At 44.1% G+C, this 20,324-nt stretch overlaps 1 protein-coding gene across 2 annotated transcripts in view; it reads left to right on the top strand.

The window, feature by feature from the left end:
• Nucleotides 1-20,324, top strand: part of Srgap1 (SLIT-ROBO Rho GTPase activating protein 1) — a 204,108-nt gene that overhangs the window by 108,207 nt on the left and 75,577 nt on the right. For both annotated transcript variants that reach the window (XM_052753483.1, XM_052753484.1), the window contains exons 5-6: nucleotides 15,143-15,325; nucleotides 15,805-15,933. In XM_052753483.1, the coding sequence (XP_052609443.1) occupies nucleotides 15,143-15,325; nucleotides 15,805-15,933 (312 nt within the window). The remainder of the gene's footprint in view (nucleotides 1-15,142; nucleotides 15,326-15,804; nucleotides 15,934-20,324) is intronic.

The raw sequence follows: 20,324 nt of genomic DNA, 5'->3' as shown, positions 1-20,324 counted from the left end.
CATACTATAGCACCTCTATACCTAACATTTGCATTACACTGGATGTTATAATCTAGAGATTACCGTAATAATCTAGAGATGATTTTAGGTATATGGGAGGGTATACAAAGATTCTGTGCCAATACTGTGCCCTTTAATGTAAAGGACTTGAGCGTCCAGATTTTGAGAGCCACTGTGGAACCTGTCCTCCCCCTCCCTGGGGATGCTGAAGGACTACCATTATCCACTAAAAGATGGGCGATCCCGGCAGACCTCAGTGATACATAGAAATGTCTGCAGTGAGGACTGAGAAGAACCACAGGGAGGAGTCTTCCAAGGACCGGGAGTCTTGGAGTAATGAGGGAGATGAGAGAGAGGCAATGGCCAGTGAGTGGAGCAGCAGGGTCAAAGGGCTGACCTGGGAAGAGCAAAGATCCATTCGCGGGTTTCCCCCCCGGAGTCACATCTGGGCAGATCCGTGGCTGCACGGTTTCAAGACAGGTTCTAAAAAGGAGATTGTAAAACAAATGAAACTATAGGCAAGGTCTAGGAAAGTGGCTTAGTGGGTAAAGTGGATGCCACACAAGCGTGAAGTCCTCAGTGTGGTTCCCATAGCACCCACATAAGACACCAAGCCCAGTGGCCTCTGCCTGTAATCCCAGCTCCAATCCCAGCTCCAAGAGGAGGAGTCAGAACGGCTTGCTGAGCCACCAGAGAGACTGGGAAGACAGCTGGCATAGGCCCCTGGCCTCCACACACATGCACTTGTACACGCATATGCACATCCACGTGAGCGCGCGCGCGCACACACACACACACACACACACACACACACACACACACGTGCAGAATTGAAAAAGAAATGGTTAGATTCCCATCCAAAGCAAGCTGAAAAAGGTTTCGTTGCTCAGGTTAACAGAGGGCGGTTGCTTTCTTCTTTCCTTTCATCTTCCACACAGACTGGGAAGCGTTCAGTTTGAGACTTTGGGGCTAGGCGTCAGATTCCGGACTATTGTCCATTGAAAGAAAGAAAAGGATTCCCTTGTAGAGTTTCCATTTTAAAGTCACAGTGCGGGGGGGGGGTGAGTGAGGCTTTTATGACTTCTAGAGCCCAAGTGTTTTGTGTCCTCAGTTAAGTATTTCATCTATAAACCTTTGTCACTCAGATGCCTAGTGTGTACACACACACACACACACACACACACACACACACACACACACACACACACACACACACACACACACACTCAACAGTGAGGGCCTGAGAGCTATTTCCCTAGAGAGAGATGTTTAAGTGGCAGGTGTCTCTGAGATTCTAGTGTATTTGGTGGCCTTTCATCACACATTGGCTTTTCCCTTCAACATCTCCAGATGCTCAAAATGCATTGCTCGCCACCGTTCTTCAGGGTGGCCCTGGTGGATGTGTATTCTGTCTACAAACAATAGATTGAACTTGTATTCTAGTGCCTCTGAGAGCTTTATATGAAAGCCCTTCTCAATGCACAAACTTCTGAATGGCTCTATTACTGACTTCGTCCACGGACTTGTAAAGCAAGGATTAAGTATCTTTGCAGGTCAGTAACTTTGATCCATAAAACAAAACAAAACAGCAACAACAAAAAGATCTCCTTGCTCCCCAGCCTCTCCCAGGTGTGTAGGTACAGACACGTGAGCATTGCCTGGCTTAGGGCTCTTGTAATGTAGTAACTGGCTGAGTTCGTTTGGTCAGCTCTAACAGAACTCTGGTGCCTCAGAAACTCATTTCTCACAGCTTGAGGGCTGAAGGCAGTACAAGCTCATGACAGGCACAGGTTCCGCTGTCCGGCTAGTGCCTCCTGGCCTTTCTTTCTAGCTCACAGCACCTCACACTGTTCTCGTGTGGTGGGCAGGGCCAGTCTAAGACCTCGTGTATAGGCAGCGGTCCATTTATGACGGCCCTGCTCCCCATGACGTAATCACTCCAGATCGTCCCCCTAATCCCGTGACCTTGGGAGGTAGGATTCGAAAATATGAATTTGCATGGAGGCAGACAGTCGGGCCACAGCAGATATGAAAGAAAGGTGAGATGTTTTATTAATTGCAATAGTATTTATTAAGCATCCACTGTGCTGGCTACAATTTCAAGAGCTTTGGGCTACATTTGTTTTGTAGCCAGAATATCCTTCTCTCTACTTTATCTTATTCCTGGCTTAAGGATGCCAAAGCTAAGAGGCGAGACTAAGCTTTGGATTTGACAGCCTGATTCCTGGATTAATTATCAAATTCACTCAGAAATAGAATGAACAGTCTTTAAGACAGTGTGCTTGTTTTTATAGGGGATATCTGTGCTGAAAGTATGTGCAGAAAGGCTCTGATTTGTAATATCACAGGACTTAGAGAATGCAATTATTTTCCATTCATCCAAAATCTCAGAGTTTGTGCCCTAATTGAGTTAAATGGAAGGTACTCAAGGTGTTATTGCCTGAGCTCTAAGACTGTTACAGGGTTGTCTTTGTTGCATGCAGGTCATATGCACAGACTGACTTGGGGAGCCTCTCAGCAAACATGAAAGTCCCTGGAGCCATGGGTGGCTGCATACTGCCCTGGTGGTGCTGAATCAGGCTGGTGTGGGATTTTCCTGTGTATGGTGTTAGGTGCTAGACTGCAGAGATGCCTCCCTTCCAGAGACCTCCCGAAGACACCAACACCTTCCTCTAGAGATAAAGGACAGGTGGGGGAGACATTCCACACAGAAGGGATGTGTGAGCAAAAGCACATTGCCACTGAAGGGAACTCCATGCCCCTGTGGGATTGTGAGACTGTTGGCCAATTTGTGATTTTAAAATGAATGTTGAATGAGCTGGGCTTTTTACAAAAATCTCCAGCCCTGCCTCTGTACCCATCTACAATGAAATACTTAAGAAGCAAAAAAGGGGAAATAATCTTGAAGAAAGAGTTTCTTAGGTAAAATGGCATTTCATATGAGAAATCTCCAATACTTCTAAAGTAATACAGATTTTAGTATTATTTATTGTACTTATAAAAAAAACTACCTTGTGTGCTAAAAAAATAACAGAAACAAGAATAAAACATCATGTGTTATCGTATATATGCTGCCTAACATACATCACAACACGATGAAGTCATATATTAATAAAGTCGTAGGACAAGGATTCTCTGTGGTGCAAGGAAGGGGGGCTTGAGCAGTTTCTGCTGAGTACGCATGCTCGTCAGGAGTCCCTTGGCGATGAATAGCCCCAATTGCCCTTGCCCATGACTCAAAGCCTTCAATTAGAAACCGCCCCTAATAACTGTTGAAAGTAGCTCAAGCTCAGATTAAGATTAATAAGTACAGTTTTCTCTTGTTACAAATAGAAACACTTTCTTTTTAATGATGCCTGAAATAATTTATCCTTTCTAAGCCACATTACCCATTTTTTTCACTAAACGGTTTTATTAACGTGGCAAAGTCTTATTGTAACTAATTGTAATTAATATTAACACTTTAAAATTATTGTTCAGTTTAGCGTTTTGCGCATGACTAACAGTCCCCTTTTGTTCAAATGTAGCAGTCGAAAACGGAAGCCCATCTCATCTCTGTATGTCAGCCCCTCACTGCCAAAGAACTCTGGGCTTCCCTCCCTAATGAGCCCCTGATGATTGATCAATAATCAGTTTGGGAGCTAATTAAAGTCGCCAGAATGATAGATATCCCTGAGGAAGGTTCATCAATACAGCAGCGAGCAAGACAGCCTGCAGAGCAGGAGCATTGTTCATTTCTGGATGGGATCTGTGAAACAAAGTAGATGAATTACAGCATCAGAACCCTCAGAGGGTCCTAAAGAAACCCCGTACCCCCCGGGCACAGAGTGGTGGTCTCTTCCTGGCTCAAGTCAGCAGAGGCAGAGGGAGATAATTAGTATATTGTTACACCAGCTTTTCTTTTGGGCTAAAATGTATCCACCATCAACCCTGACAATGAAAAATAATAACATGTCTTTAGCTACTGGGAAGTATTTATTGTCCTGGTTTGACTGAGAACATCTCCTGTAGGCTGAGATGTGTGAACGCTTGGTCCCCAGTGGGTGCTCTGCTCCAGGAGTTTCAGCCTTGCTGGAGGAAGTATGTCCCTGGAGATGGGCTTTAAGAGTTCCCTGCTTCGTGCTTGTGAGTGACATGTGACCTGTTGGCTTCTCCTCCGGCCGCCATGCCTGCTGCCACCCTTCCCCTCCATGATGAACTCTGTCCCTCTGGATGAAACCGTAGCCCAAATCACACCATTTTACTTGGCATTTTATCACAGCGACTGATCCATGTATGCTCCTCCATACAATGATTGCCACTGTCTGAAATCTTGGACTCAAACTCAGCAGCGTTTTAGAGTCAGAAAGGCCGAACGGGTTCTGTTCGGCCACCCATGTCCTTTGTAAGGGAGCCAGCTATGAGCCAGCACAGCTCCGCAAAGCTGTGCCTGGGGCACACAATGCACACAAGGAGCAGGGAGCACTCCCACCCTGGAATATCTGAGGCTATGAAGCCCTTCAGGAACACTCCCTGGCAAGGGGAAAAAGGCATCCAGTCTCTAGGAGGGGAAAAAAAAATACAAGCATGGCCATGATTTTCATACTCAGGGAACCCCTGACTTACAATGATTTCACTTCGAATTTTTTGACTTGAGGATTGTAGAAGTCCATTTCTAGCAATATGGGTAGGAGTAGTGAACCAAACTGGCGTCAGCCACTCTATTCGGAGGAACTGTGTTCTGGTTAGCTTTACTTATCAAGTTAACACAGTCTAGCATTATCTGAAGGAGACTGAGGAGCTGGCTGAGCGTCTGTGGGGATTGTCCTGATTATCGGCGGTTGCAGGAGGGCCCAGCCTACTGTGGGCAGTAGTATCCCTAGGCAGGTGGTCCTGGGCTGTGTGAGAAAGCAAAGTCAGCATGAACACGTAATCAAGCCAGACGGTGAACCAGCAAAGCAGTGTTCCCCACGCTTTCTGCTTCAGGTTCCTGTCTTGTATTCCTGTCTTGACTGTGACCTGGAAGTAGATGATTAATACAACCTTTCTTCCCTTAAATTGATTTTTGGTCTGACTGTTCAATCATAACAGAAGGGAAGCTGGGACAGACAACATCCAATTCTCTGCAATTTATTTTCAACACCTTTTTATAGCTTGCTTTGTTTTCTCACGCTGTTGTGTCTTCAAAGCATCCATCTGTCCCACAACCCTAAATTATAAAATCAGCTTTGTGTTAGATGATTTTTTTGCCTCAGGGTAGACTACTGTGCTAACCACCTTTAAGGGAGCCCTGATAGAAGTGATGCTGTCCACTCGACCAGGTTTCTTAAATGCGTTTAGACTTAGGATATTTTATTGGCAATGATGCACTTCCTGGGACAGACCCACACTTAGGTTAAGGAGAGTCTACACTGCTCCTCAATGTCATCTCCTCTATGACCTCTAGGCTTTATCTTATTCTCCTTACAGTGGTTCTCCACTTTCCTAATGCCTCAACCTCATGTTATGGTGAACCTCAAAGGTAGAATTACTTCATTGATATTTTATAACTATAATTTTACTACCGCTATGAATCATAGTGTAAATCTCTGATATGTGACCCCTAAAGGTTGTGACCCACAGGTTGAGAGCCATTGTTAGAAGCTCTACTTACCATTCCTTCTGACAGAGCCTTCTGCACCAGAAGTGACTTCATCCTTTTTTTGCACTTAATCTTTCTTTAGCAAAGGGTCTGAGGTAGTTTGATTTGACTAGCTTCCTAACTTTGGTACTGTGGGGAGACCTTGTGTGGTCCTCTCTCACAGATGAAGCCTCCCACAAGAGTCACGAAGGCTGAAGTTTAAGAGCAATTTTGTAGCCTCACAAGTAGCAAGCCCACAACTACTGTTCCACAGACCAGTTCTTTCCATTAAAAATGCTGCCCTGTGTAATTACTCCGAAAATGAAGTCCTTAACGCTACACTGAACCGAATGTAATTACTCTCATAACTTTTATAAGCCTTGTGGCTCCTTTTGCATGTGGGCTCTCTGTCTTATCTATATCTTGTTTATTCTCTGCACCTCCATCAGTTGGCCGTCCCTCACCAGTGGGGTCTGGAGTACCAGACGATGTCATTTGTGTGACTTCTAAGTGTAATTGGATGATAAAGTCAGACTGTGCTGCTGAGTCCATGTCGTTGGAGCCGTGGTGCACGATAAGTTTTCTCTGATAAACCAGCTTCGCAGACGATCTTCCATCCTATTGATTGTTCGATAAGATTGTTTCCACTTGTTCATTCATTCATTCAAAAGAGTAAAATTGCTAAAAAAAAAAAAAAAAAAAAAAATTTTAGCATGCACTTGATGGAGATAATTCTCGCCTTCCTCTTTTGCCCCTTTGGAAATAATCACCCCCCCTCCCCCAATTGTGGAGACGTCATGGCATAGTATTAAAATGAGTCATCTCATGGCACTTTCTTCAAACGTCAGCAGCTGGCATCTGCTGTGGGCTCTTTCGTCAGTTTTTCTTCATGCTGTTTGTTGGTGAACGCATCGCATGCAATCCTCCCACAGCCCCGCACAGTGAACAGTATTGCAATTTTACTTAACAGTGAAGACGCTGCGGCACAAAAAGAAAATGTAGGGACAAAAAGAAAATCTTTCAACCCTCCCCTCCCTGAAGTTTAATGATCCGAATCTATAAAGCAAGCCTATAGTAAATGATTAGCAGAAAATCCAAACGAAGCATGTAAACTTACTAACATGCATGCACACTAGAGCCACATGTAGAGTTCCAAGCCGAAACTTGAACAGCATCCTAGAGGAGGAGGGACAGAAGGCTGTGTGCAGTTTTGGAGCCGGAGTAGGTGGTTTCTGGAGGAGCTGAATGAGCCTGCAGATAACAGCGTGGGGCGAAGGTCACCCGCGCTCTGGTGTGATGTTTGACTTCCCGTCCATTCTTCTGTGTTAGGAATTTTATCTTGTTGGTTAATGAAATAACAAGAAGATGAAAGGCAAGTGTGTTCCCTTTTGGTGGGTCCAATCTTGAGAGAGAAGGCTCCCCAGGAAAGACCATCTGGGCATTTGTTTCTCCAGGTATTTGTTCTCTGTTGGAAATCTAAATGGCATCATTTAGTGTGTCATTTATTCTGAGCATCAGGATTTGAACTCGGGCAGTCTATCTTATGAGTCTGAGCTCATAGCCCAGTGACCTCTCTTATAAATTTTACTTAGAAAATACATACTTTTGTAAATTGCTTTTGTTAACCTGGAAAGAGGCATGCAGGCTCAAGAAGAGAAGGTAGATTTACGAGAGCTCACCATGACAGTTCTCCTAACCAGTTGTTTGGGACATAGCCACCAGCAACCTGTCTAGCCTTGGTGCCACAAATCATAAAGGGAAATACAGTCTAGGGCATTGGTCCTCATGCTTCCTAAGACTGTGACCCTTGAATACGGTTCCTCATGCTGTGGTGACCCCCGACCATAAAATCATTTTCATTGCTACTTCATAACTGTCATTTTGCTACTGTTATGAATCATAATGTAAATATCTGTGTTTTCCGATGGCCTTAGCCAACCCCTGTGAAAGGGTCATTCAACACCCTGGTAGAGAACCACTAATACAGCGGGACTTGAATGGGAGGTAGGGATGGAGTGAGAGAGCTATGTTACAGATAGGGACTGACTAGCATTCATGTTGAGGGCTGGCTTCCCCAAACTTTATATTGTTTACATAAGTGAAACATTTTCCTCTGACTTTCCTGCATGGGCTTCCAGAGTTAAATATAAACTAATTAAAAAGGACCCCGAGACTCCTTCACCACCTACCTCCCGTTCAGCCCACACTGGCCACTCCCACTTTTGTACGTGGGAGGCTCCTGTTAGCTTTACAGTGTGAGTCGGCCTGCCTGTGCCTGCCCCATCGGCTCCTCTCTGGCCTCAAGCCTCACACAGCCCTGGAATCTGGGTGATCAATAGCTGTTAGGTAGATGAATATGAGCCAGCATACTCTAACACCCCCTAAAAAACACCCTGGTCTAATGTCCACTTAGTTTCATAGTTAACTATTACCATATGTTGAATGTCGGGGGAAGGAGGGCTGATTGTGGGATGTACACTGCAGAGGGAGCTTTTATGACTTCACATGTTGTGTGACCCTGTAGATGTCTATGCAGTCATCTCCTGGAGCTTCCTCGCTGGTGTGTGTATGAGTTTTGAAGAGGTTTTGGCTGGCCTGGCTGTCAGCATGAAACGATCCGAAACACCTCTGCCGACCTGTGTTTGTGGTGCCTCAAATTTCTCCGCCGCCTCCAAGAGACGGCAGCCTGTGCCTCTCTGCTTCAAAGCTGGGTCGTGGGCCAAAGCCCCTACCTTTCTTTCCCTCTCCAGCAGGGGTTCTCAACCTTCCTCATGCTTCAATCCTGTAACACAGTTCCTCATGTTGAGCCGGCCCCCAACCCATAAGAGGATTTGTTGCTACTTCATAACTTTAATTGTGCTGCTGTTATGAACCGTAATGTAAATATCTGATATGCAGGATATCTGACAGGCGACCCCCCAAAGGGGTCACAACCCACAGGTTGAGAACCACTGCCCTACACCTTGTCTTGGAAAGTGTAAGGGAGGAGGGCTACCCACACTGCTCTGTGCATTCTACCACTTCATGATAGAATGAATGAACATTAGGATGGACTAGGATCGGATAGAATTTAATGAAGGATGAACAGGGAACTTAACAAACCTGCCTAGCTGAGCAGTGGCAGCATTGGAACCCCGGTCCAGGTCGGCCTGGCCCCAAAGCTGTGTCCTTACCAAGGTTGGCCCAAAGAGCAAGAAGGCTAGAGATCACAGGAGAGAGGGATGATGGCACACAGTGGGCCAAGTGTCCCTTTAGAGGGAGCTGCTGTCACCCTGGTTTCCAGTAAGTCTTTGGCATCATCAGGGCTGGGTGGAGGCCACAGTAGAAGGAGAGGATGAAGCTCCCTGAGCCCCTGGAGGGTCCAGGCTTCCCATGCTGTGGTTTCTGATATAGCTGAAGGTGTCTCAGTGGTCTGTCCTTCACTTTGAACCTCAGTGCTCCCTGGGAAACAGCAGTGATGGGCTTCCACAGCTGTGGTCCCACCCTGGTGGTGCTCATAAGGTGATGACTTGTAGAAACTCAGTTATAATTGGAGCCGTGTGTGTGTGTGTGTGTGTGTGTGTGTGTGTGTGTGTGTGTGTGAGAGAGAGAGAGAGAGAGAGAGAGAGAGAGAGAGAGAGAAGTGAGTGTATGTATATGTGTATGGGTGTGTGATTGTGTCTGAGTGTGTATTGAGTGTCAGTGTGTGTGTGTGCATGAGTGTGTAAATGTATGAGTATTGTGTGTGTATCAGTGAGTATATGAGAGTGTGTATGAGTGTGTGCACATGTGTATTACATGTGAATGTGTGTGCAAATGTGTATGTGTGGTATTGTGAAAGTGTGTGTGTGTATTGAGTGTGAGTATTGAGTGAGTGTGTGTGTGAATATGTATATGTCCATGAGTATGTGAGTGTGTATGAGTGTGTGTGCATGCATGAGTATGTTACGTGTGAATATGTATGTGTGGTGTATGTGAGACTGTATGAGTGAGTGTGTGTGTGTGTGTGTGTGCGCGCGCGCGCTTTTAAAAAAAAGGCTTCTACCTTAAGCAGTTGACATGGAATGCTGAAACACATTTCTCAGAACTTTTAGTGACCGATGGGTAGTAAAACAGCCGGCTGTGGAGTTAGGAAATACTGTCAGGAACATACCTGATATCGTCATCTTCCCCTGCCAAGCCAGTGCACATTTTATTCAGAGGGGCCCCAAATTCCCATACTAGCTCTTTGTGGTGGCTTAAATGAGAAATGTCCCAAAGGTGCAGGCCTGTAAACACCTGGTCCCCAGTTGGTGGCTTTATTTGGAGAGTTTATGGGGAGATGCTCCCCTGCCGGAGGAAGTATAATACTGGGGGTCAGCTTTGGGGGTCCAAAGCTTTGGGTCACCTCCAGTTCATGGGCATGAGCTGCCTCGCCCCACCCCCACCTCCCCGCTCTGTTTTGTGCTGGAGGTTAAAAGTGTGACCCCTAAGACCCCTGTCCCTGCCACCATGCATGCTCGGCACACATGCTGGTGTGTCTCCCGGTACCACCGTAGAACCCTGAGCAGAATTAAACTCTCTTTCCCATAATGCACCTAAAAATTGTGGTGTTTTTATCACAGCCACGGAAAAGTAACTAACACTGTGTTTCACAGATGGTTTTTGAACTATTTGTCTTAACCCTGGTCTAATCACAGGTGTTTAATAGTGTGCTAATTTGGATGCCAAGGATGAAAAAAGATCCAGACATATCGGAGGCATTTAGTGAGTGTTTGTTAAATGAAAGAGCAAGCTGTGAAATGAGCTCCCACCCTTCATTGTTTCTCATCCAGTGTCTCCATCATCTACGTTGTGTCTGAAGTAGAGTTAAGGATCTGAAGGCACATAGGGTTCTCTTGTTGGCGTCCTACCTGATTCTACAAGATCAGCCAAGACACTGGATGGCACATGGAACTCTAACGCATGGCAGGCAGCGTGAGTGCTATCAATATGGAAGTTGAGATAGTTGAAAGAAAAGGGGGTTTCCACCCATAGATCAGGTAACAGGATTTAAGCTCGCCTGAGAGATGGGTTGAAATATTAGCAGGAGGAAAATAAATGTACCTCTCAAAGAGTGACTAGAAGAATTAGCAAAGCGCTTAGAACCGTGTCTAGCAGGTAGCAAGGATTTTATAGTGCTCAGTAGGCTAAATACATATGTGTGTGTGCACCTATCAGAATTGATGGTGTTTATGTTGTAAATAGAGATATACACATATATCCTCAATAAAGTTTAGTGATGGTGGACTCTGCAATAACTTTGTACGTTGAGTGGGAGGGTATTTAATAGTCTCCACCCTGAGTAATTGGTGATCCATCCTTCCTATCTGTGTCTCTACCGTCTGAGCCAGAAATCAGAAAGTAGAAACCATAGCTTCAACCCACTGACCTTCCCCAGCATACACATCACTTCAGATGTGTGATAACTTCTTATATAGAAGATTAAAATATAGCACAGATATTTTAGTTACTATGATTTAAAGTACAAGGCTGGTATCAGTTACGTGGCATGGGCCTTTCAATAAGAAAAAAAAAATCAACAGTATCTGTGCAAAGGTTCTGATGTAAAATTTCCCAGGGTCACAAAAACATATGTAACGTGGGCCTGGGGAGATGGCTCAGTGGCTAAGGCCTAAGAAAAAAATCCCCAGGACCCACGTAAAAGCTCAGGTGTGATCACACATGTAATTGTAACCCCGGCACTGTGGGAGAGCGGAGACAGAAGGGCCACTGGGACTTGCTGCCTTCCGGTCCAGTTCCCCTGTCTCAAAAAAATGAAGGGAGAAGTAATAGAACATGCTGTGTGCATTCTTCTGGTCTCCACAAGTACACCTGCACATGCTGTACACAGCTCACACACGGCGGACACACACTGACACACAAAAACATAGAAACAAAAATCATTTCTCAGTCAGAATATCCTTCTACTGGACTGTATTTTTCCTGCAGTTTCGGGAATGGTAACTTGAGGATACTGATTGGAGAATTATGCATGAACTTTTAGTAGAAAAGCATTCAAGTAGGAAAATGTGCTCTGAGACTCCATTTAAATAGGTGTATGTCCACGGGGTCATTTGGTATGCAGAGGATATGTTTGCATTAGCAGAAGGAAAAGCTGATGTTTTCCTTGCAGAACCTATTCCAATTGCACCTCAGAAATATAAAAGTTCTTTTTTCTCTCTGAAAAACAGGAGGGCTCCGTGCTGTTTTATTTTAACTACAGACACATTTGACTTCTGTCCACTTACATTTTGAACCGTGAAATTTGTGCTTGTGTTCATTATCCACAATTAGAATTCTCAAAAGACTTTGGGGATATTTTTTTTCTCATCTTTTTTTAAAAATCCATTCACCCTGACACTTAACACTTAAGAGTGGCAATCCTGAGTCAGACTGGAAAACCAAACAAAGAAAGTCGTTTATTGAACTAAGTAAAGTAACCCTGAGCTATCATACTAAACCTCCATTACGGTGAGATACCTGCCCCTGTTCATGCTATCTCGTGATAGTTCAGACTCAAGTGTGCTCCTTTTAGCACACACCATCCTAGAAGTAGGCTTAGTCTACTTACTTGTGCGCTAGACTCAGTTTGTGCAAATGAAACGTGCTTAATCTACCCCCCCCCCCCCCCCCCGTAGCCAAGTAACACACGACTTACGAAGACGGGTCTCTTTCTTAGTGGCGTATTAAAAAGAAATTCTCAGATGCCCAGCGCTGCCGGGGCTGCCGTTTCATCCAGCTGGGGCGGATGTTGTTATTTCTAACTTGGTATTAGCCGGGAAAGTAGAGAGCTAAGCAGTTTCTGAGAGTGGAGTATGTGTCCATGTGTGGAATTATTTTTTTTTCCCCTGTCATTTTAAGATGTAAGTGGCACTGGGGCCTACATGGTATGTGGCTTTGCTCCAGGCAGGGAGTATAAACAGAGCCCAGCCTTGAAATGCAAGGTGTGTCGTAGCTTCATTGGCTTCGCTGTTTGCCCAGCTGCAGGATAACTCCCTTCTCATTCCCCAGCTGCCCAGCTGCTGTTTTCTTTGCTTTTAAACTGGAGTGGCCAACCAGACTTCCTCCAGGTCCAGTGCCGACTGAAAACAGACAATTTTCCAATGGCACATGGTTCCACAGAAGCCGCCACTGCGCGGTTGTTAAGCTTTACTCGGTACTGACTGCATGGTTAAAAAGATAATCACAGTTGATGAGAGCAAGACTCTCTCCATCAGCCCCAGGCTTTACTCTTCCGAATGGTCATCCCGAGTGCGTGCTGTGGGACCTCAGTGAAGTGTTCGCATCCTACCTTTTCTGCCAGCCTAGAGAAATAGCAGCTTAAATGAGTTCATTTATTTTAATGATACATCCAGGTTCCAGTCGATTTTAAAACTCATCTTTCCAAATGAGGAAAGGAGCGTTTATTACTTCAAAACATTACTTTTACCTCAACGTCTTAACGACAACACTTTAGTTACGAAATTGAATCTGGATAGCTTCGTTACTTGTGAGGGAAAGAAAATCTGCCTTCTGTTCATACAGGCATTCTGGGTTGCATTGGAGCATCACACCTACGTGTTTCTCTCAGCAAATATAATTGTACACCAAGTACAAGCCTTCGGAGTTTTCCCAGATACCTAACCCTGCATATAGCACTAAAATTATATGGGGAAACTGACATTTTCAGGGAAATTTTCTTAGAATTTGACTGCTACTATTCTCCTGTAGGTAGGAACGTGGAGATTATAAATAGATTTTATGAAAGGAGTGAACGCCAAGACTTGAAAGATAGCTCAGCAGTTGAAAGCCCTTCCAGCTCTTGCAAAGGACCCAAGTTCAGTTCTCAGCATCCATGAAAGATCGCTTACACCTGCTCAGAGCCCCAGTTCCAGGGCGAGCCAGTGTCTCTAGCCTCTGGGGCAGTCGCACAAACACAACACATAGTAGTATTTTTTTAATTTAATTTAAAGAGTAACACATACCTTTATTATCCAGGAAGATATTTGTTAAATATCTAGGCTATTTGGAGTACTTTAAGAGATTATTGATCAGCTTGGTTTTATTTTTTTAATTAAAGTGTATAAACTTAGCAGTGTGTTTCAAAGTCGCACAAAGATATGCACATGTTTTTTTGAACACTACAGTTTTTCCTTAGGAAAATTGCCCTAGGTGACCCAAGTGTGTTCATGAATGTTCTTGTAGTGATCATATACCCAAAGCTTTTAATAATTGAAGATTTAGTATGTGAGTTTATCACATCCACAGAGAAGATGTACTATAAAACTTTCATGTTTCATTTATTCCTGAATTTTGCTAGCATACTAATTGTGTGTGTCGTTCCCAAGAAAAGAAGTAAAACTGTGTACACATGAAGGGTTTTAGTGTAACCCATTCCTGAGACGGCCAACAGTAGCGAGTTAGTCAGGTATGGTACATGCGCTCAGGAACTCCGTACAGCCTTAAACGTGCATTTCAGAAGTACCTTTGGTGATTCAGATGGAGAGATGACTCAGTCAGTGAAGACCTGAGTTCAGAATCCCAGGACCCACGTCAATCTTAAGAAGCTGTCCATGGAAGGGAATCCTGGGATCCCAGCACCGTGAGGAGTGTGTCAGGAAGATTCCTAAAGCTCATTGGCCAGTCAGGCTAGCCAAATCACTGAATTTGGGGTTTGGTAAAAGGCTGTGTCTCCAAAGAATAAAGGTAGGAAGCATGTGAGAGAAAAACAGCCAACCCTGGCCTCCACATGTGCGTGCACGCACGCACGCGCACACACACACACACACACACACACACACACACACACACACACACATTCTAACAAATACTACACCACAAAATATTTATTCTAAAACACACTAAAATTATATATATTGGTTGATCCCAAATTTCAACTGGAGAGATAATATGTGGTATTTTAAAGTGAAGGATATGTAGAAAGGAAAGAGACTTGACTATATGCCAGATCTTCACAGTGTTGTTATTGATTTCTGTTTGTTTTGTAAATTCCTTTTTGTATCATTTATTTTTCTAGGATGATTATAAAGTATTACTTTGTAATTAGAAAAACCATCTTTATACTAAACCTATCTATATATGAGCCTTAGTATTTATGTTGGTATTTTGAAAAATATATTTTTTTCATAAAAATCCAGTAAATATTGTACTAATGTGGAATTCCAGTTAGACTCAAACTTATCCGTGAATAGATAGCTTATGTTGCCAATTCATAATGCAGAAGAGATTTGGGGGAGCATGCTTTTGCATGGAAGAACACTTTGCGTACGTTGAAAAGCGCACATGAGCCCCGGCAAATCATTTTTTCATCAGAGACTGTCCCCTAAGCTCCTCTTCCCGGCAGGTGAATTTGCATATCTGTTTGGTTTCTACAGAAGCAGGAGCCAAAATTCATCTGTTTGACTAACAGTCTGGCTTTACCCCACCCCTGCCCCACGCCAGTTGGAAGGTGGTGGTTTCTAACATACACACCTTATAATGGTCCCGTTCACTCTGAAAGCTTCAGGCAGACATCTTCTCACAATCTGGGTCTCTTTCTCACAGGTGATGAAAACGTACCACATGTACCACGCCGAGAGCATCAGCGCGGAGAGCAAGCTGAAAGAAGCCGAGAAGCAAGAGGAGAAGCAGATCGGGAGGTCGGGTGACCCCGTCTTCCACATCAGGCTAGAAGAGAAGCACCAGAGACGCAGCTCTGTGAAGAAAATTGAAAAAATGAAGGAAAAGGTAGGTTTGGAAATGCATCGCAGAGCCCTGGGCTCCTCATCGGAGGAGACAAGGCAGTCCTAAAAAGCCCTGATCCACCAGCGATAGACACACATGGTGAATTACTATGAAAAGACATGCATTTCCTCCCGGGGGAGCCAAGGATGTTAAGACACATGAAATTATGTCATAACAGCTGGACATCATTCCGTGGTGAATGCCAAGTATTCAGGACAGATCTGGAGAACTGGGATATTAACAAAGGGAGTTCGGTGGAAATGGGCCCGGAGCCCAAATGCATTGTTGTTATTCCCAGAGCCGGGGAAACTTTAGTTTGTTATTTAAATCACATTCGAAATGTACTTTCCACAAAAGACCCAAAGGATCATTTTTTATATATGGAAGAAATTGCTTAGATTAATGAAAACCCGCATGTGTTTCTGTCTTATTAAAAATGACTTCACTTCCATTCCTGATCCCTGTGTCTTCTTCCTTACCAGAGACAAGCAAAATATTCAGAAAATAAGCTGAAATCGATTAAAGCGCGGAACGAGTATCTCCTAACACTTGAAGCAACCAACGCCTCGGTGTTCAAGTACTACATTCACGACCTTTCCGACCTAATCGACGTAAGTACTTGAAGGTTTATGTACAGTGACTATCGTTTGTTAATGAGGGAAAAAATGCCATCGTTTATTGGAATAATGCATTTTTATGCCGTGCTCAGAAAAAACAAAACTCCAAGCTAACCATGCGTGATACCTTGACAGGATCAGCTGTGAGATGCACATGATAAAGCATAATTGCAAAAAAAGCCCGTGAGAGCAAATTGTTGTCCTGGTGGACTCAGCCAGAAAGGGCAGAATACGGTTTTCAAACTATGCCGTAGCACCACTCTAACTGTTGGTATCAGCTCAAACCGACTTACTAGGGCTGGGGCTATTGCTCATGGGTAGACCATTACCCTAGCATATTGCTCATGGGTAGACCATTACCCTAGCATATTGCTCATGGGTAGACCATTACCCTAGCATGTGTGAAGCCCTGAGTTTGATCCCCAGCCCTACCAACCAGCCTCAAGTGCTTCTTTTCCAGGTTGGTTTGGGGTTATTATTTGTCGGTGCCGGGGAGCAAACCAGACACCTCACAGCTGACTGACTACAACCCAGTCCCTTGATACATACACACATAAGTATATGCCGATATAAATCAATATAAGTATATGCAACGCGTATATAAACACATGCAAGGTTTCCAGAGTCTCCCACATGTTACACACCCATGAGTTAAGTGCTGAGTGCTTAAACACTCATGAGCCAAGTGCTGAGTGCTTAAGTCAGTTGTGCTAAGTACTTAGTGTACATCGAATAGTGCTGATTGGGGCTAAAGAGCTCTACATAACCTCCCTCCAACATTATTCTTGACACTGGGAATTCATCAGTGAACAAAACGAAGTCCTTAGCATTGTGCTCTTTAAATTATGTGTTGAGAGACAAACTATAAATGTGTGTGTGTGTGTGTGTGTGTGTGTGTGTGTGTGTGTGGTGTGTACACATTTAAAATAAGTACTGATGGTACCGTAAAGAAATATAAGATAGCCAGGCACAGTGGCGTACACCTTTAGTCCCAGCACTAGGGAGGCAGAGGCAGGTGGATCTCCATGAATTCGAGGCCAGTTTTGTCTTCATAGTGAGTTCCAAGCCAGTCGGGGTGACATAGTGAGACCCTGTCTCAAGTCAACCAAGCAAAAAGAAATGTTAGATATTGCCATGAGTGCTCTTTTTTTCCTGGGAAAAGGCTTGATATTTCAGCCAAGAAGTAAGCTGAGAGCCGCACAGCACCCAATCTGAGGACGCACAGCACCCAATATGAGGACGGAATCCCTCCCACGGAAGCACTGGCTGGGGAAAAGCTACAGAGGCCGACGTCTGTGCTGGAGATGGATGTGCCGCTCTCTGTAAGCACGAGGTGCTCATGGGATACTGAAAGTGGACGATCTAGTTGGAGCAGAGTGAGTGAAAATGAAGTGTCTGGAGGCGAGGGCAGCGTGAGACTGATCACGGTCATTGAGACAGTGAAGGGTCTGGACTCGGTGCTCAGGGTGATAAGAAGCCAGCGAAGGGCTTGAAGAGAGAAATGCCTTCGCCCAGTGTGTGTTTTGAAGACTGGAAACTTCGTGGGAAGAAGACGAAGGGCTTGACTGTTTCCTCATCAGAGAACGACAGCACCATTTGAAAGGATTAGCAGGACTAGGAGGTGTGGCCTTCTTGGAAGGAAGTGTGTCCCTGGGGGGTGGGCTTTGAGGTTTCAAAAAGCCCATGTCAGGCCCAGGTTCTCTCCCTCAGCCTGCAGATCAGGATGTAGCTCTCAGCAACTTCTCCAGCATGCTGTCCACCATGATGGTAATAGACGTAGCCTCTGAAGCTGGAAGCAAGCCCCCACCGAAATGCTTTCTTTCATAAGAATTGCCTTGGTCATGGTGTCTCTTCACAGCAACAGAACAGTGATGGAGACAGCTAGCCAGCAGGGATCTTCCTCCCCAGTGCTGGGATTTCAGGCATACACTGTGTCTGCCCTTTTTGTGTGGGTTCTGGTGACCCAAACTCTGGTCTTCATGCCTAAGCAGCAAGCACTTTACCTAGTGAACAGACCCCAGACTTAGATGTTTTCAACCTGCAGATCTAATTAACTCTGTTCTAAATAGATGATGGTTAAATGTGCGAAATGATTTTCAGTTTTTTTCAAAAGTTAGACTTCTGAAGATCAACCTTAAATTAGAAAATGTGAACAACTCCCAAAAGACGTGACTTAAACATGAAGTTTGAAAGAAATGACGTGAAGTCGGTTTGCTGTCAGAATCTGCTGAAACCGAACACTCTAAGATGAAAGAAAATACTTTTCTGTGCCTTGGTTCACTTTTTTAAGGCAATGTGAATGTGGACATTCTAAAATGGCCGCTTACTTTGTAGGATCCCATTTTGTACATATAGTAGTGATCCGGAAATCCATTAAGCTTGACCCTTCCTGGTGGAAAAGAAACTGCTTGATTATTATGCAAAGGTCCCTCAAATCCTTTCTGCTGTGTGAGTTTATTTAATAATGTGCATTTCATTCTGAGCTATCTGATATTCTTGCTCTGTCTCTGATGAGAAGTCAAGACGGCGTCTTTAATGCAGTTGAGATGGCATGGAAGTCAGTAAATGCATCTCTATAAAGTCAGAGAATTGAAGGGGAGACCTTTTGATAAAAATCTTCAGGTCGTCCATCTCTTCTCACACCCATATCCAACAAATTTGCTGTGACAGATGATCATAAATAGGTCTATTCATAGGACAAAAAGTCAAGGATTTTCCACAAAATACGTACTTTAAATTATTTTATTAGTACAGGACCAGCACACATAGACTACGGAAAATCTAAAATGCTTCCAGCCGTGATGAAAGCACCATGCTCATGCACCTGAGATTATCAGTGATAAAACTCAGATTTACAAAAGGCTGGGCTGTGGTGGCGCACACCTTTAATCTCAGCACTTGGAGCAGAGGCAGGTGGATCTCTGTGAGTTTGAGGCCAGCCTGGTCCACAGAGCGAGATCTAGGACAGGCACCAAAACTACACAGAAAAACCCTGTCTCGAAAAAAAAAAAAATAACCTCAAACTTACTGTACCCTCCTCCCCCTACACACACACACACACACACACACACACACACACACACACACGCACGCACGCACGCACGCACGCACGCACGCGCACGCTAGACAAGGAAGATGTGGAGTCATAGTTTACATACACTGTTTAACCTGCTTTTTTATTTTCCCACTAGTGCCCTCAGGGGGTGCATTCCCATTTCTCACCCCAAATTGTGTTTCATAGCCACTTTATCTAGATCATACCAGATTGAGGATGGTGCAGGACACTTCCCTGGGCCACGTCCACATGTCCATTAAGTCTTTTCTGGACAAAACCCTTATTGAAGAGACAGCAACTCCTCAGAATACCTCAGCTTCTGGATTTGTCTGATCACATCTCTGTTGAGGGCTTTGCTGTGTTTCTCTACCCACTTGATATTTCCTACAAAATGATCTTTAGAGGAAGGCTCCATGAACTCAAGCTGGCCACCACTCCACAGTAGGCTACATCATAAATGACGCGACTGCACCTTGTGTAACAGCTGCGGTTTAACTCCCCGAGAGCAAAGCTAACATCAGCTTAGCGTGATGTGGCTCTAATTCCCCATCACAGTGTTAAGTGTTTTCCCTTACAACAGATAAAGGTATGCCAAAGTCTCTTAAGTCTGGAGTTTGCTGAGATGTAGTATTTTGGAACTTGGCAACACCTGAGCTATAATTTACTTCTGGTTAGCAAAACCCATCCTTAGGTTGTAAATTAAAGGAAAATCAAGGTTGTTGGTTTGTTTTTCAATATAATTGAAGCACAAGATTAATCGATTTGCATATATATCAATGATGCCCTAACTAATTCAATAGCCTCCTTTTGACTACTAAGGCTGAAAATTTTAATAGTCAATTCAACACTTTCATAGACCTGTTCAAATCTTTTTTTATTTATTGGAAGATTTGGGGATACTTAAAAATTATTTAATAATGCTAATTTTTCTGTTTTGAATGAGCAGTGCCTTTATTTATCATATTGGAATTGGCAAGTTTAATCTTTCTCTTTCAGAAATGCCTGACACAATAGAAAAATCCAATACTTACAAAACAAAGTGGCTCTTAGAGCCTTATTAGGATTTCAGTCAGTGTTAGGGCCTTGATTGTGCCTTTTGAGATCAACGGATTCATTTTAAGATGACTTTTGTCATTGAGTGCATGACTTTAGTAAGTATTGGAGGTAAATGGGTGTCTTAGTATAAAGTATTAAATATAAGTCAACTTTTTGGTACGAAAGATAGTGTGAGGAAGAATATGATAGCTTGGCTATTATCCAAGCATCTGGTTTTTGTTGTTGCTGTTGTTTGGGGGTTTTCTTTGGGGGGGGGGATTGAAAATACGTGAAT

This window comes from Peromyscus californicus, unplaced genomic scaffold (genome assembly GCF_007827085.1).
Source record: "Peromyscus californicus insignis strain IS unplaced genomic scaffold, ASM782708v3 Scaffold_24__1_contigs__length_46423439, whole genome shotgun sequence".
Classification (NCBI taxonomy): domain Eukaryota; kingdom Metazoa; phylum Chordata; class Mammalia; order Rodentia; family Cricetidae; genus Peromyscus; species Peromyscus californicus.
Note: the sequence above shows the minus strand (reverse complement) of the source record. Positions and strands in the feature narration are given on the sequence as shown.